The 26,408-nt window shown below is 46.2% G+C and overlaps 1 protein-coding gene across 2 annotated transcripts in view; it reads left to right on the top strand.

Moving 5' to 3' along the window:
* CUX2 (cut like homeobox 2) overlaps positions 1-26,408 on the top strand; it is a 163,170-nt gene that overhangs the window by 83,736 nt on the left and 53,026 nt on the right. Inside the window, exons 2-3 of one of the 2 annotated variants that reach the window (XM_081122602.1) lie at positions 18,332-18,442; positions 21,871-21,918. In XM_081122602.1, coding sequence (XP_080978728.1) covers positions 18,332-18,442; positions 21,871-21,918 — 159 coding nt within the window. The remainder of the gene's footprint in view (positions 1-18,331; positions 18,443-21,870; positions 21,919-26,408) is intronic. The other variant, XM_081122603.1, reaches the window with a different exon arrangement.

The following is a 26,408-nucleotide window of genomic DNA, read 5'->3' as shown; positions in this document are numbered from 1 at the left end:
TTTCCCCCCCAGTTTCCCCTCTTCCCCCCTCCCTGCCCACACCTTTTTGCACTTTTTCACAATGCTTCTCAGTCATTAGGGAGACTTTCTCAAAGTGGCAATAAATGTGTATTTTCATGCAGAAAAAGCCAACATTTAAATTTGGGGCTTTCTTATCACTGAGAAATGGTCCGGTTACATCATAAATTTATAGAGCAAAATCCACTACCTCCGAGTGGCCCCTTTAAGCCTCATGCTTTTCCCAGCTCTTTGTGGTGCGCATGGCTGTCTTGGTCACACAGCAATACCGTCTTGGGTTCACAACAAAAGTTTTTTGTCCACGCTTGTAACGTTTGCAGAAGGCAGGAGCGGCCTCTCCAACAATAAATTGTGCTAATTAGCATGAGGGCCTATTAATAAAGCGAGTTTTCTTTCATCCATGTTCCTGAATGGTCGGGGACATCAATTAAAGTGTGCGCTGGGGACAATGTCTTTTCACTGCCAGCAGCAGTGTTTTTGTTTAAAAAAATAAGTGGGGGGGCTGGGCAACTTATGGAACATGTTTTTGTGTCCTTAACATGAGAGAGGGCTGAACTGTTGAACTGAGGCCTCAAATGTTAGTTGGGTCCAGATTTCCTAACCAATTCTAAATCCAAGCAGTGACAGACAGGGATGGGACTGCGCCTTATCTTAAGGAGAATCGTTGAATTTGAGGAGTATCTTCCTAATGAGCTTTGCAATCAAACAGACTTGGGTTCCAATCTTCACTTCCCTGCTTACCACCTTTGTGATGTGAGACAAGTGAGTTTACCTCTTTGAGTCTTAGGCAGGGTTAAATGGGATAATCCATGGAAGGTTCCAGAAGGAACCTCAAACTTCATTACTATTCTCCTGGGGACTTTATCCAGTGTCAGGTTTGGACCGGAGAAAACAAGGTCATTGTGTCCAACTCCTTGTTCCAGGCTTCATTTCCCTTTCACAGAGCCCACCAGTTGACCAATTTATGCATGGACACCTTCGGGGATGGGGAACTCACTTCAGACCCTCAAGGCTGTCTTCCTTATGTTGACCTGAAACCTGTTTATGTGTAACTTCCTTTGTCCACACAGATCTGAGCTTCTCTCTCGTTCTTCAATATGTAAAGATTCTCCCCTCTGCTATACTGCAGGGCGAATGTCCCCAGCTCTTTGCAGATCTGGGGTTCTTAACTATGCATACTATTAACATTATGGACTGGATAATTCTTTGTTGAGGGGGCTGTTCTGTACATTGTAAGATGTTTAGTAACATCCCTGGCTTCTACCCACTAGATGCCAGTAGCACCCCCAGTTGTGACGTTCAAAAGTATCCCTAGACATTGCCAAAATGTCCCCAAGGGGACAAAATCACCCCCCATTGAGAACCACTGTTCTGGAGTTTTGGGTCCTCCGCATTCTGAGCTCCTTCAGCCACACATATTGCCTCACCTGAGAGGCTTCGCATCCTTTCGTTTCTGTCCGTTCTGGCATGTCAGCATCCTGCCAGGATCCGGAGAACCCAAAAGCAATCATGAGAAACCAAAATAAAATTGCCTATTTTCCTTTCTGAAGTTGTCTCCACAAAAAGCAAACACTAGCAGGACTAGGAGGTGGCTGGGGCTTCCTTGTTGGAATTTCCATTTTGAAAACAGGAATGATGAGGTGTGAGTCTGTCCAGTAGCTTTTGTCTGACTTTGCCACAGACTGTCTGAGTGACTATACATCGTTGAGCCTCAGTTTCCTCATCTGTATAATGGGGATAAAAATAGCAACAGTCTCAAATGGTTGTCAGGATTCAAAGAATGGATCCATGCAAGGTGTCCAGCATATAGTCATCAGCCAATAAATTACAGCTACTGTTTTGTGTTACTATTATTATTGTTGTTTACAAGTGAGAAATATGCATCCAAGGAATGAGAATAATTCACACAAGGTTAGCCAGCAGATCATTGTGAAAACATTGGTTTCTTTTTTTCTGGAAACCCTGGGGTTTTTGCAAAGGTCTTTCTGTGCATAGAGAGGAAGAGATTCGAAGATGATCCATTTTATGTGATTCTCACCCCATTAACAGCCCATGGTTTTGCCAGAATATCCTCTTTTCACTTTCATTTTAAAAACCAGCCAGTGTAATAAATCTTGCCCTGAAATCTCGGCAGCACATCTTGGCTGGAGTGTATGATAAATCTAATATACTGTGGCCTCTCTGTATGAGAGACCCCTACACAGATCTGTATTTTTGGTGGACAGCCGCATGATCTGGGAGAATTATAAATTTGCTCCCAGTTTGACAAGTCCAGCCCTCTGACTGGCTCTTCTTTGTTCCACAACTTCCTTAGCTTGAGGGTGGACAGATGACTCTGTCCCCTCTCTGTAGTCTTTAACGGGGTTTTTCCCTCACAAAGCCACAGAGTTAGCCACCCTGTCCCCACATTTAAAACAGGACAGTGAACTGGGCCTTTTCTGTGCCCAGCATCATCTCTCCCTCTCACAGCAGACCCCAGAGGTGGGTATCATCAGCCCCACTTGGCAGATGGAGAAACTGAAGCACAAAGGAGGACCAGCAGTGTTCTCAATCTTTCTGGTATTTGCAGGGTGCTCCTCACTGCAGAAGCATTCACTCAGCTTTTTTCCTTTCCCCTGCTCTCACGGAGGTCAAAATGCCATCTTCCACTACACCCACCACTCTTCCAGCTCACAACGTGAACAGACATTTTTAAAGGGAGGGAAACAAATCTTACAGACCTTTGAGAATTGCTTCTCTCTGCCCTGGAGTCTGCAGACCTCCACCGAAGAAGGCTTGACTGACACATGACATTCAAATCCTGGGCTATGAAATGATCTTTCAGCTACCACTCTCCCTGTGAAAGGGAATCTGCGCCTTCACGATGGGCCAAGGAGTAATTTCTTTGGATTAGTGTCAACATAGAAATGCAAATGGAAAAGTCCAATGGACCCTCAGTTTGGAAAATGCTGCCTCTGACTGGCATGTTTCCGTCCGGCATATTCCGGAAAACTCTTCATCCCTGTCTTACAGGACTCAGAACAAAGAGTTTGTGAGGGTCTGGTGGGATTGAGGCATCCTGGTCCTCTCCTCCTCCGGACCGCTCAGCTCCGCAGCTGAAGTGGCCCCATGCATGCGTCCTGGGGGAAACTGAGTTCTGAGCTGGGACCCTGGGGCTGTCCCCTCTCCTCGGAGTGGGAAGGCCAGTGGACGAGGCTCCTGCATGTTATTGAGGGAAGAAATACAGCCTAGAACCCTTTCTGTAAAAATAACCTCCCTGGCTCCTCCTTTATGGGTGAGGGAAAGTGCTTAAAATGCTTAGAGGGAATAAACAGCTTTTAATGAAGTTACATTGCCACATAATGGGTATCATAAAATTGCCTTCATACTACAGGGTCCCAGGATGGCATTTATTATCGACTGCGCCGGAATACTCTTTGCAGAGCTCCGGCAGCTGCAGAGAGAAGAATGCAAAAGTCTCCTTAAATTACCTGATTGAAATAACCGGCGGGATATTCCGCGGGCCGCCGAGTGCCAGGGAGCCGCCTTTGGGGTGGTCTGTCAGAGGCGGTTTGCGCGTTCTGAAGAACACAGGAGTTTCATTGCAGCAAAACAGATGTTCATCTTGTTTCTCCATCGGCTGTTTGATGAGAAATTTATTGCTCTTCCGCTGGGCAGGAGCCCCTCTCGGCTGTGGAGTCTATTAGGCAAGCCATCAGCTGGCGGGAAGCCAAGGTGAGGCTGTTTTGATGAAACCCATGAAAAGCCTTGGCTTGGAGGCGCCGGTAATAATGCACTGGCTAGACTCTCCTGATTGGGCAATTGATTGGCCTGATTTGATTTATTGATCAATACCCTCAAATTTGGCGTCTGAGAAGCTGCACTAATCTTTAACTGTTGTGAACATCTCTACCTGCTGGAGAATTAGACCCCGATAAGGAATGTATGAAAGGAATCGGGGCTTATCTTAATCACACACAGGGCCCCAGCACTGCCCGCACCGGCAAGGGCCCCAGTGCTCCGCGCCCCATCGCCAGGCAGGCCGGCACAGATCTATAAATTGATGGAATTCAAAGCCTCCAGCATCGATTACCGTTATAACAAACAGTGGTGCACAGAATGTCTGATTATTTTTAGACAAAGATTCTGTTCTCTCAGCAGCAATTTTGCTGAGGCTGTCACTGTGTCAGATGTCTACTGTTGATTGCAATTAGATGCAATACAAAAAAAAAAATTAAACTATCTGTATCCTTAGTCTTATTTCCAGTTATTAAATCTCTCTCTTTGTTTGCCGTTTCCTCATGATATCTACAGCTGGATGAAATATATGGTTGGCAGGAGAAATCCTTGTAATTCAGCGGGGGTGCCGTGGCCCACCGGCTCATTGGATTATATCTGATGGAGTGCAAAAAACCTTGGGGGGGGACATTGAAGGGGGGGTGTCTGTTTAAAAGTGTGCAGCATGATGGCTTTATGCAAAAATTTTTCGGGGCAGGTTGAAGGGATAAAAACCAATCTCCAAAGCCCTCCAAAATGCCTGCTTTCAGTCTCCTTGTTTCCTTCCACATCAGGCAGGACCTAACCCCGGGTGTGCCCCCATCATTGGGTGAGGGAGGTTATCCAAGCAACTGTGCACAAAGGTTGGCGCCACTTGAAATAATTAATTCCTCCAGAGACCGCACTTGGGACCCCTTCCGCACTCAATTATACCTGAAGAGCAGGCTCCAGGTAGTTTTGGGTCTGAACAAATTAAGCATTCCCTTTTACATGTGGCCCAGCGGCCAGCCTCCTGGTGTTGGGTGAATGCATCCTTCATCTTGGCGCTCTCCAGCTGATCTCTTGTCTCAGAGCCATAAGCCCCAGTGTCCTTGATGGTGGAACAGCTGTAAACTTGAGACTGTTAGTGGGGTGGCCAAGACCAACCATTCATTACTTGATGGGACAGAGACGAAGGCTCAGGTGACAAAGCCAAGGCCTCTCTGTTCCTAAAAGGCAGCTCCTCTTGGAATCAGCAACTCCTGATTAATTTTAGAACATTCATAGTGGAGAATGGGGGCGTATATCCACAACATCAGAAATAAATAACAGGTGAGAAATGGCGGACAAAGAAGAGGATTTTGGCACATAGGGGAGAAGCAGTGGGAGGGAGGACCAGCTCTTTTTCTTCTGCACAGAGACAGGCCACTGCGTGTGCCAGATGCTGTCACAAGCCTAGGACACAGTAGTGGACAAGCCAGATACAGATCCTCTATACTGTTGAGCAGGGGAGACAGCAAGAAGCAAGCAAACAGAGCTGTATCAGGATGCTCTGAAGGAAGTCACCAGGGGCTAAGAGAGAATAAGAACAGCGTCCCATTTAGGCCTTGTGGTCAAAGAAGACCTGAAGGAGAAGTTATAGGGAAATCTAGGGGAGGAGAGGTCCAGGCAAGGGAAACAGCTGGTGCAAAGGCCCTGAGGTAATCAAATGTTTGACCAATGAAAGGTGGTGTGGCTGGAACACAGAAAACAGGAGGCCTGGTCACCAGCAGAGAGGTGGCAAGGCCAGATCACACCCAGCTCGCTGGCCCTGGGCAGAATCTGGGACATCAGCCTCAAGAGCGGTGGGAAGTCACTAAAGAGTTTTCAGCCTGAGAGTGATGGTGTCTGATTCATGTTAGTGAAAGCACCCTTGGGTGCTGGGGCAGAACTCGTTGGGAGGTAAGAGCAGCAGGAAGATGCATGCCTGGTTACTGCACCAGTCCAGGTGAGCAATGATGGGGCCTTGGTGGCAGTGGAGATGGCAAGATGCAGGCAAGATTTCAGAGTATTTTGAATAAGGAAAAGAGCTGATTCTCCCTCCCCCAACTCTCCCTCCCCCCCCAGAACAGTCATTCAAAGAAGTATACAAAAGGTACAGCTTGTCAAATTGCCACAACTGAAAACACTGGTGAGTCAGCACTGAGATCAAGAAATGGCCCTGGCCCTGGCCCTGGCTGGGTGGCTCAGTTGGTTGGCGCATCATCCCAGACAACAAAATGTGAGTTCGATTCCTGGTCAGGGCACATACCTAGGTTGCTGGTTAGATCCTTAGTCGGAGTGCATACAGGAGTCAACCGATCGATATTTCTCTCTCACAGTGATGTTTCCCTCTCTCTCTAAAATCAATTTTAAGAAACCATATCTCCAGGTGATGATTAAAAGAGAAAAATTTAAAAAAAGAAACAGACCATTCTCAGACTCCTAGAAGCATCCCTTGTACCCCTTCTAGTACCGTCCCCAAGATCTAACCACTCTCCTGACTTCTGACTGCATTGATTCCTTTTCTGTTTTTGTACCTTATGTAAATGAAATCAAGTGTGTACTCTTTTGCATCTGGCTTCTTTTGCTCGATGTTACATTTATAAGATTTATCAATATTGTTATTTGTTGTTGTAGTTCATTCATGCTCGTGGCTGTACTGTAGTATTCCACTGGGTGAATATGTCACAAATTTATTTATCCATCCCACTGTTAATGGGCATTTGGGTTGTTTCCAGTTTGAAGCTATTATGAATAGTGCTTCTAAGAACATTCCAGACCGGTTCTTCTCAAAGTTTAATGTTCGCATGAATCACCTGGAGATCTTGTTATCATTCAGACCCCAATGGAATAGTCTGAGGTGGGTCCTCAGTTCTGGCATTTCTCACAAGTTCTCAGGTGAAGCTGATGCTGCTAGCCCATAACCATGCTTTGATAGTGAGCTCTATTTTGGTGAACATGTTTCTCTGAAGTAGGTACCCAAGAGTGGAGTTGCTGGGTCATATGTAGGTCGGTGTATGTTTTGCTTTAGTAGAAACTGCCAGTAGTTTCCCAAATACCATGTCACCCCTACCAGTGGTGTATGACCGTTCCAGTTACCCTACATCCTCACCAACACTTGATATTATCTTTCTTTCATTTTAGCCATTCTGATGGGTATGTAGAGGTATCGTGCTGTGGTTTAAATTTGCATTTCCCCAATGACAGTGAGGTTGAGCATCTTCTTCTGTGCTTATTGCTATCAGGATCTCCTCTTTGAGGAGGGACTGGTTCAAGTCTCTCGTCTATTTCTCTATTAGGTAGTCTCTTTTTAAACGAAGTTTTAGGCATTCTTAATTCTGGACACAATTCTGTTTTTAGATAAACTACGAATACCTTCTCCTATTCTGTGGCCTTGCCTTTGCACTTTTAATTTCACCTGTTCTTAATTCAACAATTACTGCTTAGGACTTGTGAGAGGTGAGGACAGAGTCCCATTTTGCCCATCATAACTAACTCAGAGACTGTCAACAGAGGATCATCCCTCAGCTTCTTGCTCGCTTACACACTCACACTCTTGTCACTGACCTTTCGAAGAGAGACCTCTCCCCACATTCATGGTGGACATTCCTCCACCTACCCTCCTTCCCCACAGCCCAAGCTGCTCAGACCACAGCACCCCCTTAACCCTGGTACTCCTTGGACATCTTTCCACCTCTGATGGTCTTGGACCACGAGATTATTTTATCTTTCCTGGACATCAGAGAAACGCCTGGTGTTGTTATCGGCTCCACAGCTTTCCTTATATATTCCAAAGCCACATCGCTGAGCGTGGTTGATCCCAGGCCTGCAGCCTGAAGAAGCAAAGGCAAAGGAGAGGCATGCGAGCTGCTGTGTTCGTGTGTGCCTGATTTAATTCTCCACCTGCTCAAGAACCTTCACCCTTGCACTTACTGCACCCACACAGCCCAGTGCCGCGGCTTTTAATCTGGTGTGTGTTAGGAGAGAATACGCAGAGGAATTTTCCAGAAGCTGCATGATGTGGGATGATGTCACTACTCTGATGGCAAATGGAATGTGTGCTTGTGTATTCTTGTGCTTTAAATTTTTCTGTTTTAATTTTGAAATGATAAATATCTATTGATAAAATCTATGTAAACAAAGCCCTTTGGGGTTTTCAGTCATTTTTAAGTGTATAAAAGGGTCCTGAGACAAGGAAAGTTTGTGCTGTTATATGAAAAAAGTGAGTGAGTGAAGTAAGAATGAGTGAGTGAGTGAGTGAGTGAGTGAACCAAGTGTGTGTTAAGGACTTTGGACCTGACTTGTCTTTAAGGGATGGCGGTCAGAAAACATCATTCTTTTGGCCATGTGGAGAGTAGGTTGGAGGGAGGCAGCAGGGATGGAGGAGGTAAGGGTTGGTAAGGGATTACCCAGGCTCCTTATCATTGTCTCCAAATAGGCTTTGACTAGCACAAACGCCCCTGACACAGCTACCCATTGACTGTTCCAAGGTGTTTTCTACAGCAGAACAATTTGAAATAATTAGAACTTCACAAAATATCTTTAAACATGCTGGTAATGGGCATAAGAAAACACTTGTAAAGTGTAATCAGTTATTAGCAGCTGATCAATTATCTTCTTGGATAGCTGTTGGCGGTGGGGGGGAAGAGAAGCAATAATAAGCCCCTTGATTAACTAATTTGAATATCTTTGGAGAACAAATTCTGAAATTTCTTTCTATTTTCTTTCCTGCTATTGTAACACCAAGCCACACATCTGCTGGAAAAAGGAGGGATAGAAATGGTAATAAGCGTTAAGTTGTGAACTGGCTCCCTTGTTTGGGATCCTGGGAGGAAGGAACTGGAGGTGTGGGGGTGGACAGCCAGCAGGCCTGGGGACGTTATGCTGGCTGGAAGGCAGTCAGCTCTGCCCCCCACCATAGTGTGTATAGGGGGGAAGGTGGTTCCAGCGGGCACAGGCAGGGGTGCCCATCTGGGAAACAGCACAGATCCTCCTGAAGACCTTCTGGGGCCAGCTGGGCATAGGGCAGTGCCAGGATGGAGTGGACAGTGAGAGAAACCTGTGCTCTGGTTCTTAACCTTGGGCTCCTCCTCAGCCTCTTTGGGGGCTAAATTTATAAAAGGTGGGGTGATAAATCTGGAATGTTAAGGACCCCCTCATCTCCAGGGGCTGTGTTCCCACAGGACAGCATGGACATGTTGCATCAGTGGCAATATAGCTTGCAATCACCTCATGGTTAAAGCGAGGCTCCGGCTTGAATCCAGCTGTGCCACCTCAGCTGCGTGACCTTGGGCAAATGCCTTAAGCTCTCTGTGCCTCAGAGTGCACCTCTGTAAAAGGGAAATTGTAACAGTGCCCTCCTCGAGGATTGTTTTAGCTCAAGGCCAGGCACATCATAAACACACTGTGTATGGAAGTCATCATTGCTATTATTCCCTCCATCCCATGTAATTAACAGGTTAGACTGGAGTCTGCAAACTGGCAGCCCAGGGTCCAAATCCCCCAGTAAGTCTATTTTGTTTGGCACAGACTGCATTGTTGATTTTTTTCTGAATTTATTGCCAACGATTAAACATTGGGAGATTTTCAAATTAAAAATTTGGATTTCAACTTTTCTGTAGAATTAGACCTTCCAACCCCACTGGGTCCCCCTCCAGCTTTGGTTGTGTCTGCTATTTGGACCCCTCTCCCTGTGTCCCCCAACTCCTGAAGAAAGTCCTGTTTCTGCGTGCTCCCCCACTGTCCTCTTCTCCCCAGCCCTCTGCATGAGATGTTCTGCAGGCTCACACACAGGGGTGTTGAAACGCCTCCCTGAGCAGCCTGTCTGAGGCCCGACGCACCAGCCACATACCGTCCCGTGGCCGGTACCTGCAGCCACTCATCTAATTCATCACATTCAGACAAGACCTTCTTTATATTTAGTTTGAAGCTGTTCAAAACAACTGTCTAAAACCACCTTTAAAATTTCTCCCTCCTCCCACCCAACAACTTTTTCCCCTCTCCTGACTGTTTCATTGCTTAAAAATGGCTTAACCAATTTGGATTATTTTTAGAAAAATGCCTGGCATGTTGGCTGACAACCTGTATTCTAAGTTTCAGCCTGATACAGAAAAGACAGAGTTTATAAACCCCCTAGAAAAAAAAAGAAAGAAAAAAACCCCACAAAATACTGCTTCAGAATAGAAATAATCTGAAACTGACCCCATGGGTCCCAGCCAGCAGGGCGTCAGATGACAGACACAAGGGACTGCCAGCCACCAGCTCGTGGTTTCAAGGGCACAGGATGAAATTTGTTCTTCTGAGCTTTCACCAGCATCTCTGGGAGAACTGGATACAGTATCCTGTGGACTGTGAGAGGAGGAACAGACACTGGTTTAAACCCTGGTTTCCCCACACTCTGTGACCTTGTCTACTGCACCACTGCTGGATTCACAGCACCTGCAACAACACTTGACACAGAGTAGGCACTCAGATAAATGCTTGTTGGATGGATGGATGGATGGATGGATGGATGGATGGATGGATGGAAGGAAGATTACTTAACCTTTTAACAGAGGAGGGTGAGGAGCTCAGAGAGTAGTTGCCCAGCTAGACCAGACATGTTAGCTCTAGGAGGGTGCACACGGGGTCCTCAGCCCCTCACCTGATGCCCACCAGAGTGGAGGCTACTTTATTTTCTTGGTTCCATGAGGTTTTACATTCTGAGAACTCTGGAATATAAAATAGCAATCAAGGGCAGGAGGAAGTGATCGGATGTGGCTCCTCCCAGTTTGTGGCAAGATAATTAGGTGTTTGATTGGCATTCTCTCTCAAGGACAGCCTCCTGCAGCAGGACCAGGGTGGTTTTCCTGCCTGATGCTTGAGGGTGGGAGTGGGGCCCTGGAGGTGGGGCAAAGCACTGAGTTGGGGGCAACTGCGGGAGGGGGGCTGGAGCACAAGTTGGCCAGCCCATCTTTTTTTAAAAAAAATATATCTTTATTGACTTGAGAGAGAGGAAGGGAGAGAGAGACAGAGAGATAGAAACATCAACGATGAGTCATCATCAATCCACTGACTCCTGCACGCCCCCCACTGAGGACCGAGCCCACAACCCTGGCACGTGCCCCAACCGGGAACCGAACTTCGACCCCCTGGATCCTAGGTCGATGCTCAACCACTGACCCACGGCGGGGCGGGCCAGCCCATCTTTTATTTGTTCATTCATTCATTCAGCAAGTATTGAGCACCCACTGTGTGTCAAGCATTGGCGATAAATCCATCAGTGACCCAAATAAAGTCTGTGTCCTTATGAAGCTGACAATGGAGGGGGGCAGGCAGTGGAACTTCCAATAAACAAATAGAAATGTAACTACATAAGCATGTCAATGACAGTGCCATGGAGAGAAATAAGCAGAGAGAGTGGCAGGTGTGGTACACGAAGAGGTGCTTGTTCTTTTAAATAGGATGATAAGACAGGCCTCTGGGAGAATGTGATACAAGAGCCAGGATCCAGAGAAGGCAAGGGGCAAACCCATAGGGAATTGAGGGCGGGGCATTTCAGGAAAAGGGAGTTTCCAGTGCAAAGGCCCTGTGGAAGGAATGTGCTTGATGTATTCAGGAGCCAGCAAGGACCCCGTGTGGCTGGAGGAGAGTGAGCGAGGGAAGAGTAGAAGGAAGTGAGGCCAGAGATAAATCACATGGAGCTCTGACAATACAGTGAGCACTCTGGCCTTGATGGAAGACCAGGTGGAAATCATTGAAGGGTTTGAGCAGAGGAGGAACAGGATGTGACAAGTTTAACAAGATCCCTCTGGCTGCTTGGTAGGGAGGGGACTATAAGAAGGTGAGGTTGGCAGCGAGGAACCCCATAAGGAGGCTTATATGGTCACCTTGGTAAGTGGTGACAGTGGTTTGGCCCAGGGTGGCAGCAGTAGAGAGGATGAGAAATGGCTGGATCAAGTTGACAGGATGTGCTCATGAGAGCAGTGTCCCCACCGCAGCCTTGGGTCTGAGGGCTGGCAGTGGCCCCAGCCCAAGTGCCAGACTTGGACCCAAAGCACCCTGCCCTTCCGGACACCTCCTGATGAAGCCTAGACACCCTTCTGGCCACAAGTCTCTCATTCTGCCCAAACTGCTGAGAGGGGAGGGGGGCTGCCATGACTCCATTTAACAGTGGTGAATCCTAGATGTAGAGGGGCCAAGGCTCTGCCCAAGCTCATGAAGCCAGTAAGCAAGAGCATCAGGACTCTAACCTGCTCTTTCTGTCAAATGCCTGCTTTTGGCCTGCCTCCAACTAAAAACAAATTGCTGCCTGGATTTTCTGGAAGCCAGAGCTATGGGAGCTTCTAGGAGGGCCTGATGGACCACAGCTTTAATTATCTGTCAACTGTATGTGACCAAACACTTTATGTGGGCGGGACTCAAGTCTGGCTTGTTCTGGCAACATTGTAGGCACTTAAATAATAGTTGAGTGAATGAATGAATGGGTGGATGGGTGGGTGGGTGGGTGGGTGGATGGATAGGTGAATGAATTGTCAGACAGACAAACTGACCAAGCCCAGCCATACTCCTGTTCTTCAGGCTACATGAGTCCTTGGTGAGGACAGGCAGGTTGGGAGGGCTGCCCCATCAGTATCTTGAGGAAAGAATCCAGAAAGACATAGGTTCAAATCCCCATATCACTTTCCAGCTATGTGACCTTGGAGAGTAGCTTTTTCTTTGCAGGTACTATGTGTAAAATGGTACCTGCATCAAAAGATCATTCATTTGTCCCCTCAACAGATGTCCTAGAGAATCCACTGCAAGCCAACTATTGTTGAGAGAATTAAAAGAACTTTTATGTGCCAGTTTGCTTGGATGGAGTATATGGAATAAGCTCTCTATGGGACAGTTATTATAAAAGGTTTGCTAAGAAGTGGTTGGCAATCTCACCCACACACCCAGGCCTCAATGTTGGGCTCTTTGACCCAAGGGTGAACTGTCTATCACCTTGGCCCAGCTGATGGAATGGAGTAAAGCCAGCTTGGCTGGGAATAATTTCTCATAGGCACCGCCCCTTGCCCTGGCCTCAGATAATTGGCCCAATACATCTTGGCATCTGAAATTTACATATGGTGCAGGAAGTGATGGATGGCTCTGGCAACCCGGCTGTCTCTCAGCACAGCTCAGTTACCATCTCAGCAGACTGCGGAACCATCCATCTTGTCCTCTGTCCTTACTCATGGGAGGCCAGCATGTGTCCTCCATCCCAGTTTATCTCCCCAGCCCCCTCCCAGAGGTCCCTCTAAAGGCAACACATACACCATGCCCCACAGCATCCCCTGAAATTCTCCTAGGTTTTCACCTGGTATTCTGATAGCAAAGCCCTGAATGGCTCCATGGACCCGGGATGCAGAATGGGACATTTGGTGTCCACCCTGCTGCTGCCACAAAGAATTTTTTTGTGCTTATATCTGCTAGCAGTCATTCATTCACAAATATGTATTGAGTGCCTACAGTGTACCTAGAATTCCATTGGAGAGTGTGAACACTGAAGATGCTAGACACTGTGCCAAGCACTTACCTACTTACAATCTGGTTCTCAAGGGATCCTCTTAATAATGCTATAGGCGTAAATTTTTATCCCCATTTTACAGACACAGAAATTGAGATTGAGTCATTTGTCCAAGGTTATGCTGTTAGTGAGGTGTCAAAGCTAGAATTTGGACACGGGTCTGTGATCTCTGAACCATGTCCTTGTTCCCCAGACCAGGCTCTTTCAGGGCTTTCCGACACATAGCATTCATTTATTCATTGATTTGACCAACAGACATTTCTAAAGTGCCTGCAGTGATGTACCAGGACCTGCTGTAGGCACTGAGTATATAGTAAGAAGAGGACTGAAATCTCTGCCTTGCTCCATGGAGTTTTCATTCTAGTGTATAAAATTAGTAAGTGAAATGCATAGTATGTCTGATAGTGTTACATACAAAGGGAAAGGAAACTAAAGACAGGAATAGGAAGATCAGTTAGAGGCTGTTGCAATTACCCCATCCCCTCTGCCTGGATGTCTGGCTTATTTGTCTGACATACTCACCCTTCTGGACTCAGGTCCAATGTTCCCACCTTGGTGGCCCTTTCCCCCAGTCACAGGAAGTCACCTTGCTCTCTGTGTTCCTTTCATACTTTACTTATACTTTTCGTATTGTACTTAGGCACACAGCGTTAGGGTTAACCCACCTCTATCCTCCACTGTACTGTGAACTGTTCAAGGACAGGGACTGAGTTGGTTGATTTCTATATACGACTACCTAGCACTGTCCTGGCACAAAATTTGGGCTCAGTAATTAGTTGGATGGATGATTGGATGGGGATGGATGGATGGATGAGTGGATGATGGATGGATAGATGGATGGATGGATGGATGGATGGATGGATGGATGGATGGATGGATTGGTAGATGGATGGGTGGATGGATGGGTGGATAGGTGGATAGGTGGATGGGTGGATGAGGGTCCAATATATCTGGTTGCGTCTCCCTACCATAAAGAGAATAATGGTTACCTTTAAGCAGTACTCACTAGAAGGGGCCATGAGGGAGCCTTCTGAGGTGCTAGGAATGCAAACATTCTATACCTCAATCTGGGCAGTGGTTACAAGGATGCAAAAATTCTATCTTAAAATTGAACTTAAAGCTATGCATGTCCCAATCAAATAGAAATAGTCAACTTGATGATATAAAAAGTAAATAGAAATTCATGTGGAATATCAAAATGGAAAAATTCATGCAGAGGGGTATGTGTGGTTGAAGTTTCTACAGTGATGGACTGGACAACTCAAAGGTTCCTTCTGGCTCAGATGTTCTGAGACTGTGAGTGCCTTGGAGGTCTAAGTCCCAAGGTTGCCCAGCACCGTGATGATGGCAGACCCTAGAGAGCTGGGGGCATTCTCTGGCCAGTGGGCACTGACAGTGGGCTAACAGCATGGCTCTCGAGCTGCTCCTGGTCCTGGGAGCAGCTCAATCCCAGCTTCCTTTCTCTCTGCACATTGGCCTGAGCCTCAGCTGCATCTATCATCTGCTTCAAGCTCATTAAAATTATTTCTTTTTAGTTGCAAATGGGCTGTTTATGATGATCATTATTTGAATGGTCTGCGCCGGGCTCCGGGCTGTCTGTCTGCTGCTGATGGCCGGTTAATCAGATGAGTCTCCACCCTGCCTGTGCCTGGCCCAAAGTCTGGGGCTGTGTTAATCATGGCTCCCTGGGGCTGGGGGCTGGGGTGGGAGAGGATCCTGAATTCTGCTTGATCATCACAGGAGAGGCTAGCTGTGTATATGTGCCGTGGTTCAGACACTCATTTCTAAAACTCCACTTCAGACCAGTTATGGTTTATGTGGATGAGAGTTTTTCTGTTCCTTCAAAATACAGTGCTATGAGCTTTTTTATTTTAAACGTGTTTATTTTTAAAGACTTGTCAATTCTGTCACTGGCCCACTTGCCTTTGTTAATGGTCAAATATCCTATCTTTTAGGGTGGGAGAGAGTGGTTTTTAATGCCTTTGCTTGGTAAAGTGAAACTTGGCAATAGTCTCTCAGTCTTGATGATTTTATTTTTCTTTTTGGTGAGATTTTTACTTACCTGTGAAATCTAAAACTGTTAGAAGCACTGGTCTAGTGAAGTGTTTTCTGAGCTCTAGTTTATCTAAATATAAGATTCCTATCAGCCAGCGTTTATTGAACACTTGGTACTGTGCTTGATGCTTTTCACATTTATAGCATTTAGAACGAGCTCCCTGAACATCCCCCAGCTAGTGGGGAAGTGGAGTAGAAGCCCTGTGAGGAGCAGGGCTTTACAATTTTGCCTTTATAATCCACTACGGAGATAATTCACACCTGAATTATTAGAATAGACTATTCCTTCATTCCTGCTTGAATTACCTAACAAACACGTTAATGTGTTTGTTACATGAGATAATGTATGCAAGGAGCTTACCGTGGTGCCTGGTACATGTAAGCACCCAATAAATGGTAGTTATGGTCATTATTGTTGTTGTCGTTAGTGAGCTTACCACAGAAATGTGGCAAGAACTTAGGGTTGAAGGATGATCATATTTAGGCAAAGTTGAGAACATGGACATCAGTCATATCGTCTGCTCCTCTAGGGCTGAACAGGAAAGACACCAAGATCTGGGCTTGTTTAGGGCCAGGGCTGGGGCTCTGTTGATACTCCCTGGCCTGATCTCGCCTCTGCTCTGTTTGAAATGCTATCACAGCAGACAGATTCAACCCACCAGCAGCCTAGGAGGTTTGGGTGGAGGGAGCCAGTGTCGTCTTAACAGGCAGTTGGACTTTTCTTCTCTGAGATTTCCTTTCAGAGCTGGGTTGGATGTTTTAAATGAGGAGTCCAAGTCCAGCACCCCCACCAGGAATATTGGTTGCTGTGGTGCAGGGAAGGGCAGTGTCCCAGAGATAAAAACATAGTGTCAGATACAGGATAACCCAAAACCAAAGTGATGTCAACTCAAGTCCCAGTTCTGATTGTCCTCCAGCAATGTAAAAATCACATCTTTGTCTCCAGGATAGGTGAGAAAAGCTAAGAACAAGTGTGATCACTCTGCCACAACTCAACTGACCATGACACTCCAGTTTCTTCTCTTCTGCCAAGTGAGGTTCTGTCCACCTGTCTGTACCACCTGGTTGGTGTTTGTCTACCTTTTATTAGCCCAGTTGCTGCAAATACAGATCTGTCCCCAATCATTCAATTTTTGGACTCTGGTCCATTATAGTTTCTTTATTGGAAACAGATTATTTTTAAATGATGATAAACCAAAAATCTTCATTTTTTTCCCTTCTGTCACCTTGGCAGACTGTTAGAAACTGTTTTTGTTTCTCTCTCCCAGGACACCTTGTTCCTCACCTGGCTCAAAATTCCATGGGGCATTTGCACCCTAAGCCCCCACCCCTTCAAGTTGGTGTGCCCACTGCTGTGGCACAGAATTGGTTTCAGCACCTTGGAGAGCACCACAGGTCCTATTCCCTTGCCACTCTCTTTTAATCGCTATCTTTATGCTTCAACCTTTTCCCTTCTAGCCTCACGATTCTCCAAAGAGGTTAGACATTTCTCCAAAAATAGAAATTCCCTCCCCGATTTCTCCCAAAGGCTCTGTGGGCAGAAACACTTATCCTGGGTTTGGGGTAGGCTTTCCAGCCTCTGATGGGCATGAGGTTTATGGTGCTATGCTGAACTGCTATTGAGCAGATTTACCGACTCTCAGACATGATATAAGACAATTACCATGCATTTCATCTCTTAGAGGGAAAAGGATTTGCAGCGGGTTAATAGTACTTTTATTTCATTATCTAATGGTAAAAGTGTTTCATTGTGTGTGCAAGATGAATGCGTATTAGCAGTGACAAATGGGGTCTTTCAGCACGGTGCCGGGCCGCATCATACATATGTTAGATTAAAGAGTTCACCCTAGAAATACACTCCCGCATCTGCGTGTGTGTTTTTAATAAATCTGATTGCAGAAATTTATTGCATCACCGGATTTAGGAAATTATAGGGCTTGATTGCTGCAGATATAATCGGGTGATAAATACAGAAATGCTCCTCGAGTTATGGTCCAGAAAAAAAGCCCATCTTGGGATGGTGCAGGAAAGCAGCAGACCACATAAACAGAGTGTTTCTTGAATTATGCAAATGAAATCCATGACAACTCATGGTGAATTGTACTCCCCTTGTGAAACTGCTGCCATTACAGTGAAGAAAGCCACAAGAGGGGTGATCAAATATACATGTACCACCAGCAGGCATTGTCTGTGACGTGTGTGAGCTGGTGCTTCCGCCACTCCATCCTTCACTCTCTTTTTCCCCCTCGATGGTATGTCCTGCAAAAACCTGGTCTGGACACCTTCACTGCACGTAAGCAAGGCTCCTTCTAATCCATTTCTTCTGGATTCAGGAGTCTTCAATGAAATATTTCTTACACTTGGAGTGAACCTTAAATGATTTACTGCAGGATACACAAAAGGTCAGCTTGCTTCTTATTGGCACCTTCATTTTTCCAAAATCTACTGAAATTAAAAAGCCATCTATATCTTAAAAGGCGTATTTATGAACCCTTAAGTGTAAGTAAGTCATAGTTGGAACGATTCCCACCTCTGATATATGAAAGCTGTCGACAGCACTTTCTTACACTATAATATGCCCATACAATATGCCGCACTTGACTATTTTGACACGGTTTGGAGATGTTTTCTACAGTTACTGACAAGCTTATGCCATCGCTCGTTTGGAAATTTAAGAGGTGGGGCAGGGGGGTGGGGGAGAGATGAAAAAAACAACTCCACCCAACTTTATGGGAGTTTATTGATCTGGCCCGACTTCCGACCAACAAAAAAAGCTGCCCTGGATTTTTTTTGGTTGCATCCCCAGTTTCGTAAATTATTCATTTGTGCCAGGAGTCAATATCCTGTCTTTTCTCAGCTTTGTAAGTTAAGAAAACTTGTTCGGAATGCTGTTTTGTATGATGATTAAAAAGGAAAAGGAGGGGAAAAAATCTTTTTCTTTTTTCTCTCTCTCTTTTTTTATTGTTCCAGAAGGAGCTTAATTCCGTCGCTTCTGAGCTGTCTGCACGGCAGGAGGAGAGTGAACATTCTCATAAACATTTAATTGAACTCCGCCGGGAATTTAAGAAAAATGTACCTGAGGTACAGTATATTTGCTGTTATAGAATTAACTCAGTAGGAATGCAGATTTTTCTTTGTTCAAACTATATTTTGAAAACTGTAGACATAAGTGACTAACAAGAAAAGAAGCTAATTAGCCCCAAAGAAAAATTACAGCCCCCATTCTTTCGGGGACTCAGTATAGTGGAGCTCAGCGGTGCTGTCTAAAGTAAGGGCAGGGCACTTCTCCACTGAAGTCATTGTTTTTGAGGGCTCTATAAAACATCCATTCTCTCCCCACATTCATATCTAAGTCAAAAGCTTGGCCTTGATGGCAAAAGCAATCTGTCTAGAGTTCTTTATTTTACTTTACTTTTCCATTGGCGTCTGAGAGGTTACAGCTACAACCACCCCCTCCTGTCCTTCCCTCCATCTCTGAAACTGCCTCCCACCCCCCATATACATGCCTTGTTCTACCCTTCCCCCTTTCCCTTACAACTCCAGCCACCAGCTTTGTCTTTCCCAGCTGCCATGAGGGTGGTCCAGATAATGACCAGCCCCAAGCAATGTAAGGCCCCCCAGGAGAAGAGACTAGAAAGGACTTGTTTCCATTCTTTACAGGGGTGAATGTGTGAATTCCTTTCCCTCTTCTATCAGGCCCCCTGTTGCTTCTCAATTTTATTTTTTTTTAATGATAAAGTAAATACAAATAGGAAAAATAAAGCCTTCTGACTCCATATAATGTTGGCAGTTGTGTGGCACCTCAGAGCCATTATGGGAAACAGAGACCCTGACCACCTCTAAAGCTCACTGTGCTGCTCTGGTCAGCAGAGGTTAGTTGAGGTGTCTGTGCAAACCTGTTCCAGTGGCCTGGGTCTCAGAGGAGGGTAGAGCAGGATCCCGCCTTCTGGGAGCATCAGACTTGGAGATGTTGATTCCACTCTGCCTGTTGGAGTCTTCAAGGGGTCCTGTTGCCATCTTGCTGATGGAGGAGGAGTCCATGGAAAGATAGAGAAGAGGCAGGCCTATCAGGAATCGGGCCACACGGACAGAGGGGGCAGCCTCTTAGCTGTGGAACCCTCCTCGCACGAGTCATGGATATCTTTGGTTCTTCAGTGCCAGAGAGGGAAGTAGGATCCATCTAGAACTAGAAGGACTCAGGTTTGAGAGCTGAAGGACAGTGCGCTTAGAGATGGGGCAGGAATCTTAGTTCTGTTTCCCATGTCCTGGCTTCAGAAAGGCCATATCAAATCCTTAGTTTGACCACAGGAGCTAAGAATGGCAATGCTGAGCAACTTTCCCTTCCCTCTTAGAACAAAGAATATCTTGGTCTTTAAACTGATTTTTTTTTGCCTGGAATGAGTACCAGAAGCTTTGCCTCTAACTCCAGTCTCTGCAAAGCAGAGACGAAAGCACCCCAGGCCTTCATAGCCTTCCATCTCATCCCCCTTCCCCAGGCCCAGGTGAGGAGGGAAATCCAGGCCAGGTTTTAAGCCTCAAGTTCGGCTTACATAATTTTAATACTGCATAATTATGCAATTACGTAATTAGGAGGAATAAGTTTCCATTCCTATTATAGTCGTGCCTCTGAAAATTTTCATTTTTGGAACCAGTCTCTCCTGATGGGGAGAGTCATGCCAAGGCTTTATTTAAGAACATCATCTGGCTGGAGCCCAGCTCACATCCCGCTGGTGCCTTGGCTCCTCTTCCCCCAAAGGTTAAGCAGACAGGGCATTGGCCTGAAGTCCTTCTAACCCCCTCCTCAGACTTGAGTCCTCTAAACTCACTTGAGTGTGGGGTGGTGAGAAGAGCCTCTTTGGGGAATCTGTTGACCTGCATCAGATTCCAGCCGTGCCCCTCAATCCTGCAGAGGCTTGAGCAAGCCAGTCTGCTCAGGGCCTCAGTCTCCCTTTCTGTAAATTCAGGGGACTGGAGACTTGGTTCCTGAGTCCCTTCAGGCACTGACATTTCCTGAACCTGAACCAGAGGTTTCCTGCCCAACTGTTTTATTTTGTTTATAAAGTCTTTTAAATTTTATAGTAAGTTGCCAATGTTTAGCATCTCGGGAGATTTTAACCAAAAACCTCGATTTCCAGCGTCTTTGAGACTACTTGGTAGACCTGGCCACATGGAGGCTTCATGCCCATGTGACAGTCACCACACAGAGCTGAGTAGCTATCACCCTCATTAGACTTGTGTTCCCTCCAGAGGTTTGCCACAGGACCTCCCAGCCTGCCTTCCTCCAGCCTCTGATGGCCCTTTCGTTCACAACCTTTGACCTGCATTTTTCCCCCCATTACTCAGCCTGTGTGCCTATGGTTTCCCGTGATCAAATCCACTTGGTTCACATGTACTACCTATGTCCCTTCTGAAGATCCCCAACATACATCTGCATATCAGAGGCTCTGCGAAGCCCTAGGGGACACATCAGTCAGTGAGAAGAGGGACCCAGAACCCAGAAGTGGGATTTTCTCCAGGGCAGAAGCAACACAACCTTATTCTTTACCTGAACATAGGTATTCTTCTGCCCGTGTTTTTCTTTCTTGCTTCTCTCTGCTGCCCACTCCCTCCCCATGCTTGTGCGACCCCAGCTCCTTCTTGTGGGTCATGACTGAAAGAGGCAGGGTGATTCACCCATGGGTTGCAGAGGAAACTGGAGCATTTAGGGTTGGGATCTTGGGACGCTTGATTTTAAAAGCCTCTCTCTTGCATGCCGGGGAGAACTCATAGGAGTCCACCATGGGAGCCCTTGGGGCTGGGAACCTCAAAGTCACTTGTAAAAAGCAGGACATTAGGGTCTGGAAATAGGAGGCTCCCTTCTGAAAACAGCCATGGAGGTCATCAGACCTTTACAGAGCCCTTCCTCTTGAGCTGGATGCCATGAGGGATGACCCAACCAGGTTGCCAGAAGCCACACGTTCTGGTGAGGAAGGAGAGACGAATACAGAGTAACGTTGCTAAAATGCTGGGTGGGGAAGCAGAGATGGCAACCTGAAGGAGACAGTCCCTGACAACACCTAAAGGACTGAAGGTTGTCGTGAAGGGACTTTGGTGACATGAACCTGTATGTGGAGAATTGGGGTCATCTCTCCAGTCCCCACTCCAAAGAGTATCCCATGATGGACCTCCAGTCGCACAGGTTCTTGCATCAAAGAGAATTCCATGATCAAATCCATTTGGGAAATGCTACTTCCTCTCCCCCTCTTCTAGAAATTCCCAGTGTGCATTATATTAAAGGCTTCAAAAAGTCATGCGGGAGAGAAACTCGATGCTGGATTTGATGTGTCTCCTTATGTGTATGTGTCTGTGCGTAGGTGTATATTTGAGGAACTCTTAACAAAATTCCATTGAGCACAAGTCCACAGGACACATGGGAAATGCTGACCTAGGGGACAGCAGTGAGCTGCAATCAGGGGCCATGGGTGTCCCAACTGGCACTATGGTGAACTCTTCACTGATCTCTTTTTCAGGAAATCAGAGAGATGGTGGCTCCTGTATTAAAAAGCTTCCAGGCTGAGGTAAGACTGAAGGCCCATGGCATATCCCAAACTCAGTTCCCTCCCCTATCCCACCTGGAGTCACCAGAGGAGGCCAGCAGCCTCTGGACATTTGGGAGAAATTTCTCTGCCCCGTTCCCTCTGATCAGCCAATGGTGTTGTGCTAAGAGTGGGTTCTCTGTTGTGTTTGATGAGAGCCCAGTGTCTGATCCCAAGAAATGCCCCTCTTCCTAGATGCTGCCCAGTCTTATGCCAGCTCTGCTACGTGTAATATCTATGACTTGAACAAACCACTTCACCATCCAGGCTGTTTTCTCATTTTTGGACGTTTGTACTTGGTCATTTTTGCTCTCCTCTGGCATTCTACTCTGCTTTGATTCTCTAAGGCAGCCTTGCAGATAAGTCCAAACACTTACCAGCCTGTCCTGAAATCCTCTCTACCTGCCCACCCATCAGGCCCTAGTTCCTTTGGCAGCAGCCGAGCTGCCCTCAGCCAGTTCCTCTTGCTTTCCTGGAGCCCTGGGATGTAGCTGGACCTCTCCCATTTCTCTTCTTGGCTTGACTTTGTGACCAGGATTCTGAGAATGTCCACTTGTCTGGCTGGTATAGGAGGTAGGCTAGGAAAAGAATGAAATTACACGTAGGCAGGGGAGTGGAAGGGGAGGTCATTTCTCACATGTTCCATCTTCACGGGGTTCTTCTTGGTCTTCCCCTGGATTCAAGCAGGACCCCCGAAGGATTGCCCCTTCCCAGAGCTTGCCGGCAGAGATGCGTTTTAAGTCTGTCATCTGACAAGTGCCACATTACTTTAAATCTGTCTCTTTGGAGCTGCATAAGCTCACAAGGCAATATTAAAGTAAACAATAACTGGATTTACACAAATGTCGCTGATTTCCATATTTTTCATCCCTTCATTTTATTACTGAGTTGACTGATGTGCTTATTTATTTATAGAGCCATTCAGTATTGATTCATTTGGTTGTGAGGTGCCTGAGCTGGAAGGGGGGGAAAACAAAAACAGAAAGAAGACTAATAATGTTGGGAATGTGTTGTCATGGCCTTGTGTGTTTTAAAAAAGAGGTCCTCATCTGTCAACTCCTGGTCCCATGAAGGACACTCAGCACATGAGCCTCTCAAGCAGCTGATCCCTCTGCTCAGCCCCAACATAGGTATCAAACTTTTGGTGTGGTGGAGCTTCTCTTAGCCACTTAGAGCCTCAGTTTCCCTGTCTGTTAAATGGGAATAAAGATACTATATAGACTTTTTCATGTTGTTTTGAGAATAAACTGAGATATAATGCAGGGAAAGGTTTAATGTAATGCCTGGCATGTAGAGAGCTATTAGGGAGTGAAGAGCACAGACTCCAGAGTCAGCCTGGGTTTGAATCCTGCCTCTGCCAGTTACTAGCTGTTTGACCTTAAGCAACTTACTTGACCTCTCTGTGCCTCTGTTTCAAATCTATAAAGTTAGATGATAATTATACCTACTTCATAGGGTTGTGACTGAGGAAGAACAAAGTTAACACCGATGAAGTGCTTTGAACGTTGCCTTCAGTGTTAGAAGTCTTGCTTGTTTTTTTCCTGCCAGTCACCTCCAATATAGGTTTATCCAGCCTTCACTGTACCAGGGCTGGATTCTGCCCCTTTCTTAGGTGCTCAAGGCTTTTTATCCAAAAGAAGGAGTCTTTCTGTCCCTGTAGGAAACAGGCATGACTTATGTCATCTTTTCCATAGGAGAAGAAGTTAAACATTAGGTTTGGTTGATGATCCACAGGAGACCTGAGAGCAGGATGGTGGGAAGCACATGCAAATAAGACTTAGGTCTGGCCTGAATCTCAGCCCTGCCACTTACACTAGCTGTGTGGCCTGGGGGAAGTTTCTTAACGTCTCTGGGCTTCAGCTTTCCTTCTTTGGCAAATGTAACTTAACTGCAAGGATTTAAAGAACTAAGTAGAGGCACTTGACATGTTGACAGGGTGTCTGGCACATAGTTGGTACTCAATAAGTGTTGGGGGAGAGTAAGTCTTAGTGGGGCCAAAAGGAGAGACAAAGTTGAATTCTCATTTCCAAACCCATTTGGCATGTTGAATAGACACTGTTGTAATAGCTGGGGATCTTCAAAGAAATTCATTAATTTTCTTAAGATGGCTTTTCATTGTCCCTTTAATGTACCAAAAAGACTACATTTGTCTGGCGTTTTATTCCCGAAACCCCTGCTTTCCTCATGATCTATTGACTAATCCATTGCGGCAGCCACGGCCCTCCCCAGGCCTCAGGGGAGACACACCGCCAAAGAAAGGTGTTAATAAAAAGCATCTTCTTCATCCAGGACAAGCTACACACACACAGGCCGTTCATAATCCAAATTTGATTTTCATTTTAATTTTTTTAATGAGGGTTCATCCTTTATGCCGCTTTTCTCTCACGATCCACCAGGCTCTGGGCTCAGAGCTGAGGATTCCCAAGTGGGTATTAATCACCTCCCAGGAATAGTCCCCGAGGCAAACACCTTCCCTAGTCACATAAACTAGCCCATAAAACGCCAGGGCTGAATATCATACCGCTACTCCTTCTTCCCCTGTGTGGACCTCTTGTTGAAATATAACGTCTTCAAGTTCATCCCTAATTTTACTCTACCAGCCTCGGTGTATACAGAATCTGGGCATCCTCTTTATCTTTTCATACTATATATGTGAGTGTTATGGGTCTTTTTTTTTTTTTTTCTTGTCTTTTTTTTCAAGTCTGCGTGTGTGTGCTGGTGGGAGGGAGGCGGAGAGGAAGTGAATTTGCCCTGCTGCGAATCAAGGAAGCTTTTCCTCTCCGCCTTGATTGCTTAAAGGCCAGCCTTGATTCCCCCTGCTCAGGGAAACAAAGACAGCCAGAGAAGGTGGCTTAATGGAGACAGCTTGAAATGGCCAAAGTTTGAATATCCTTGCTCGCAGAGAAAAGAGCAAGACGAAAGCCCCGCTAATTACAAAAGTTGCTTTATGAAAGATAATTCAAAGCAATAATTTAGCAAACATAATCAAGTCGCACAGATGGGGTTGTTGATGGATGGATTGCAACATGCAATTAGCAGTTCTCGCAGTTACATATCATTAACCCTCCGAGCACAAAAATTATTTTCTCATTATTAGTTGAAAAGGTAAAATTAAGCTGACTAGACAGTAAAGGAACAAACTACAATTAATTACCTTCATTTATTACAGTCATTATTTTAAACTTATTTTTACTTGGAGAGAGAGATGAAAACATCTAAATTAAAAGTTTTGTTATGCTAAACTAGAGGTGAAACTTTTCTAAGGACTATGTGCAATGCCCCAGCCAGGAAGATGGCAGGGCGACTGCTGGGAGATTTTTTTTCTCTGCTTCCTTCTTGTACCATGAAGGTGGCGTAGCCTGCATGATAGCAAACCCTTTGGGTTGAGCTGGAAGAGACACATTCACCTGGGCCTGATCGAAACACAACAGTTTGGGAATCAAGGGGGCTGACGGGGCCTCTGACCCCCAGGGGAGGCAGGAGAGTGTGGTGTTCAGACACCAGGGTCTGAGTCCCACCTTCACACTGCTTATCTGATTTTGGCAAGTGACTTTATTATGTCTCTGGGTCACTGTTTCCTTGTCCGTAAATTGTCACAGCTTGTAAGCTTGCACGAAGTTCAATAAAAGTCTCTTTTGAGTGTCTGGTGAGTCGTTTGTCCTCATTGTGGTGGGTGTGTTTGGTTGCATAGGCTGAGATGTTCTCTCCGTGCTCTCTCAGGGTCAGAGGGAGCTCTTATGGTGTGAGCACCTTCTAGGAGCTTAGAGAGGAGGCCAAGACACTGTTTTCCAAGAGATGTATTCATCATCAGTTGAGTCCATGCAATCATTTATTCACTCAACAAACATTTATGGAGAACCTCCTGCATACCAGGTGGTGTTTTAGGCGCTGCGCCCAGTGAAGGTCACAACCTGTTGTCAGCTTGACCCCTCTTCATGTAGGGGAGGGCCAGCATTTGTGTCCTACCCAAAGCGCCACTGTTCTACTTGGAATCTTGCAGTTCCACTCAACAAATACTCATGGAACACCTACTGTGTGCCAGACTCCAGGCGAGGGCCGTGGAAGGTCCGAAGATGGTGAAACACCATCCCTGCCCTCAAAGAGTGTCCCTGGAGTTCAATTTCTATGATTGAAATGATTTCCAGGAATCATGTCAAGAGCTTGTGGAGACCTGTTGGTTTCCTTCCTTCACTTGTTTGCTGAGCTTCACGTTCACACCCTTCCCCATGATGGCTGGACAGCACTTCCCATCCCATGCACATCTGCATGATGTCCTGGCACTCTGCCATTGAGAGATGGAGCCTGTCTCCATCCCTTGAATCTGGGCCTGTGTCTACTTCAACCCATAGAATGTGGCGGACGTAACCCTGTGCCAGTACCAAGCGGAGGCCTTAGCTGACAGGGCAGTTCCACCTCCTGCCTCTTCCTGCCCAGCTTCTCATAAAAAGTGTGACTACCCTGCCACCACCCTT

Source organism: Miniopterus schreibersii (genome assembly GCF_964146895.1).
Source record: "Miniopterus schreibersii genome assembly, chromosome: 20".
NCBI lineage: Eukaryota > Metazoa > Chordata > Mammalia > Chiroptera > Miniopteridae > Miniopterus > Miniopterus schreibersii.
Note: the sequence above shows the minus strand (reverse complement) of the source record. Positions and strands in the feature narration are given on the sequence as shown.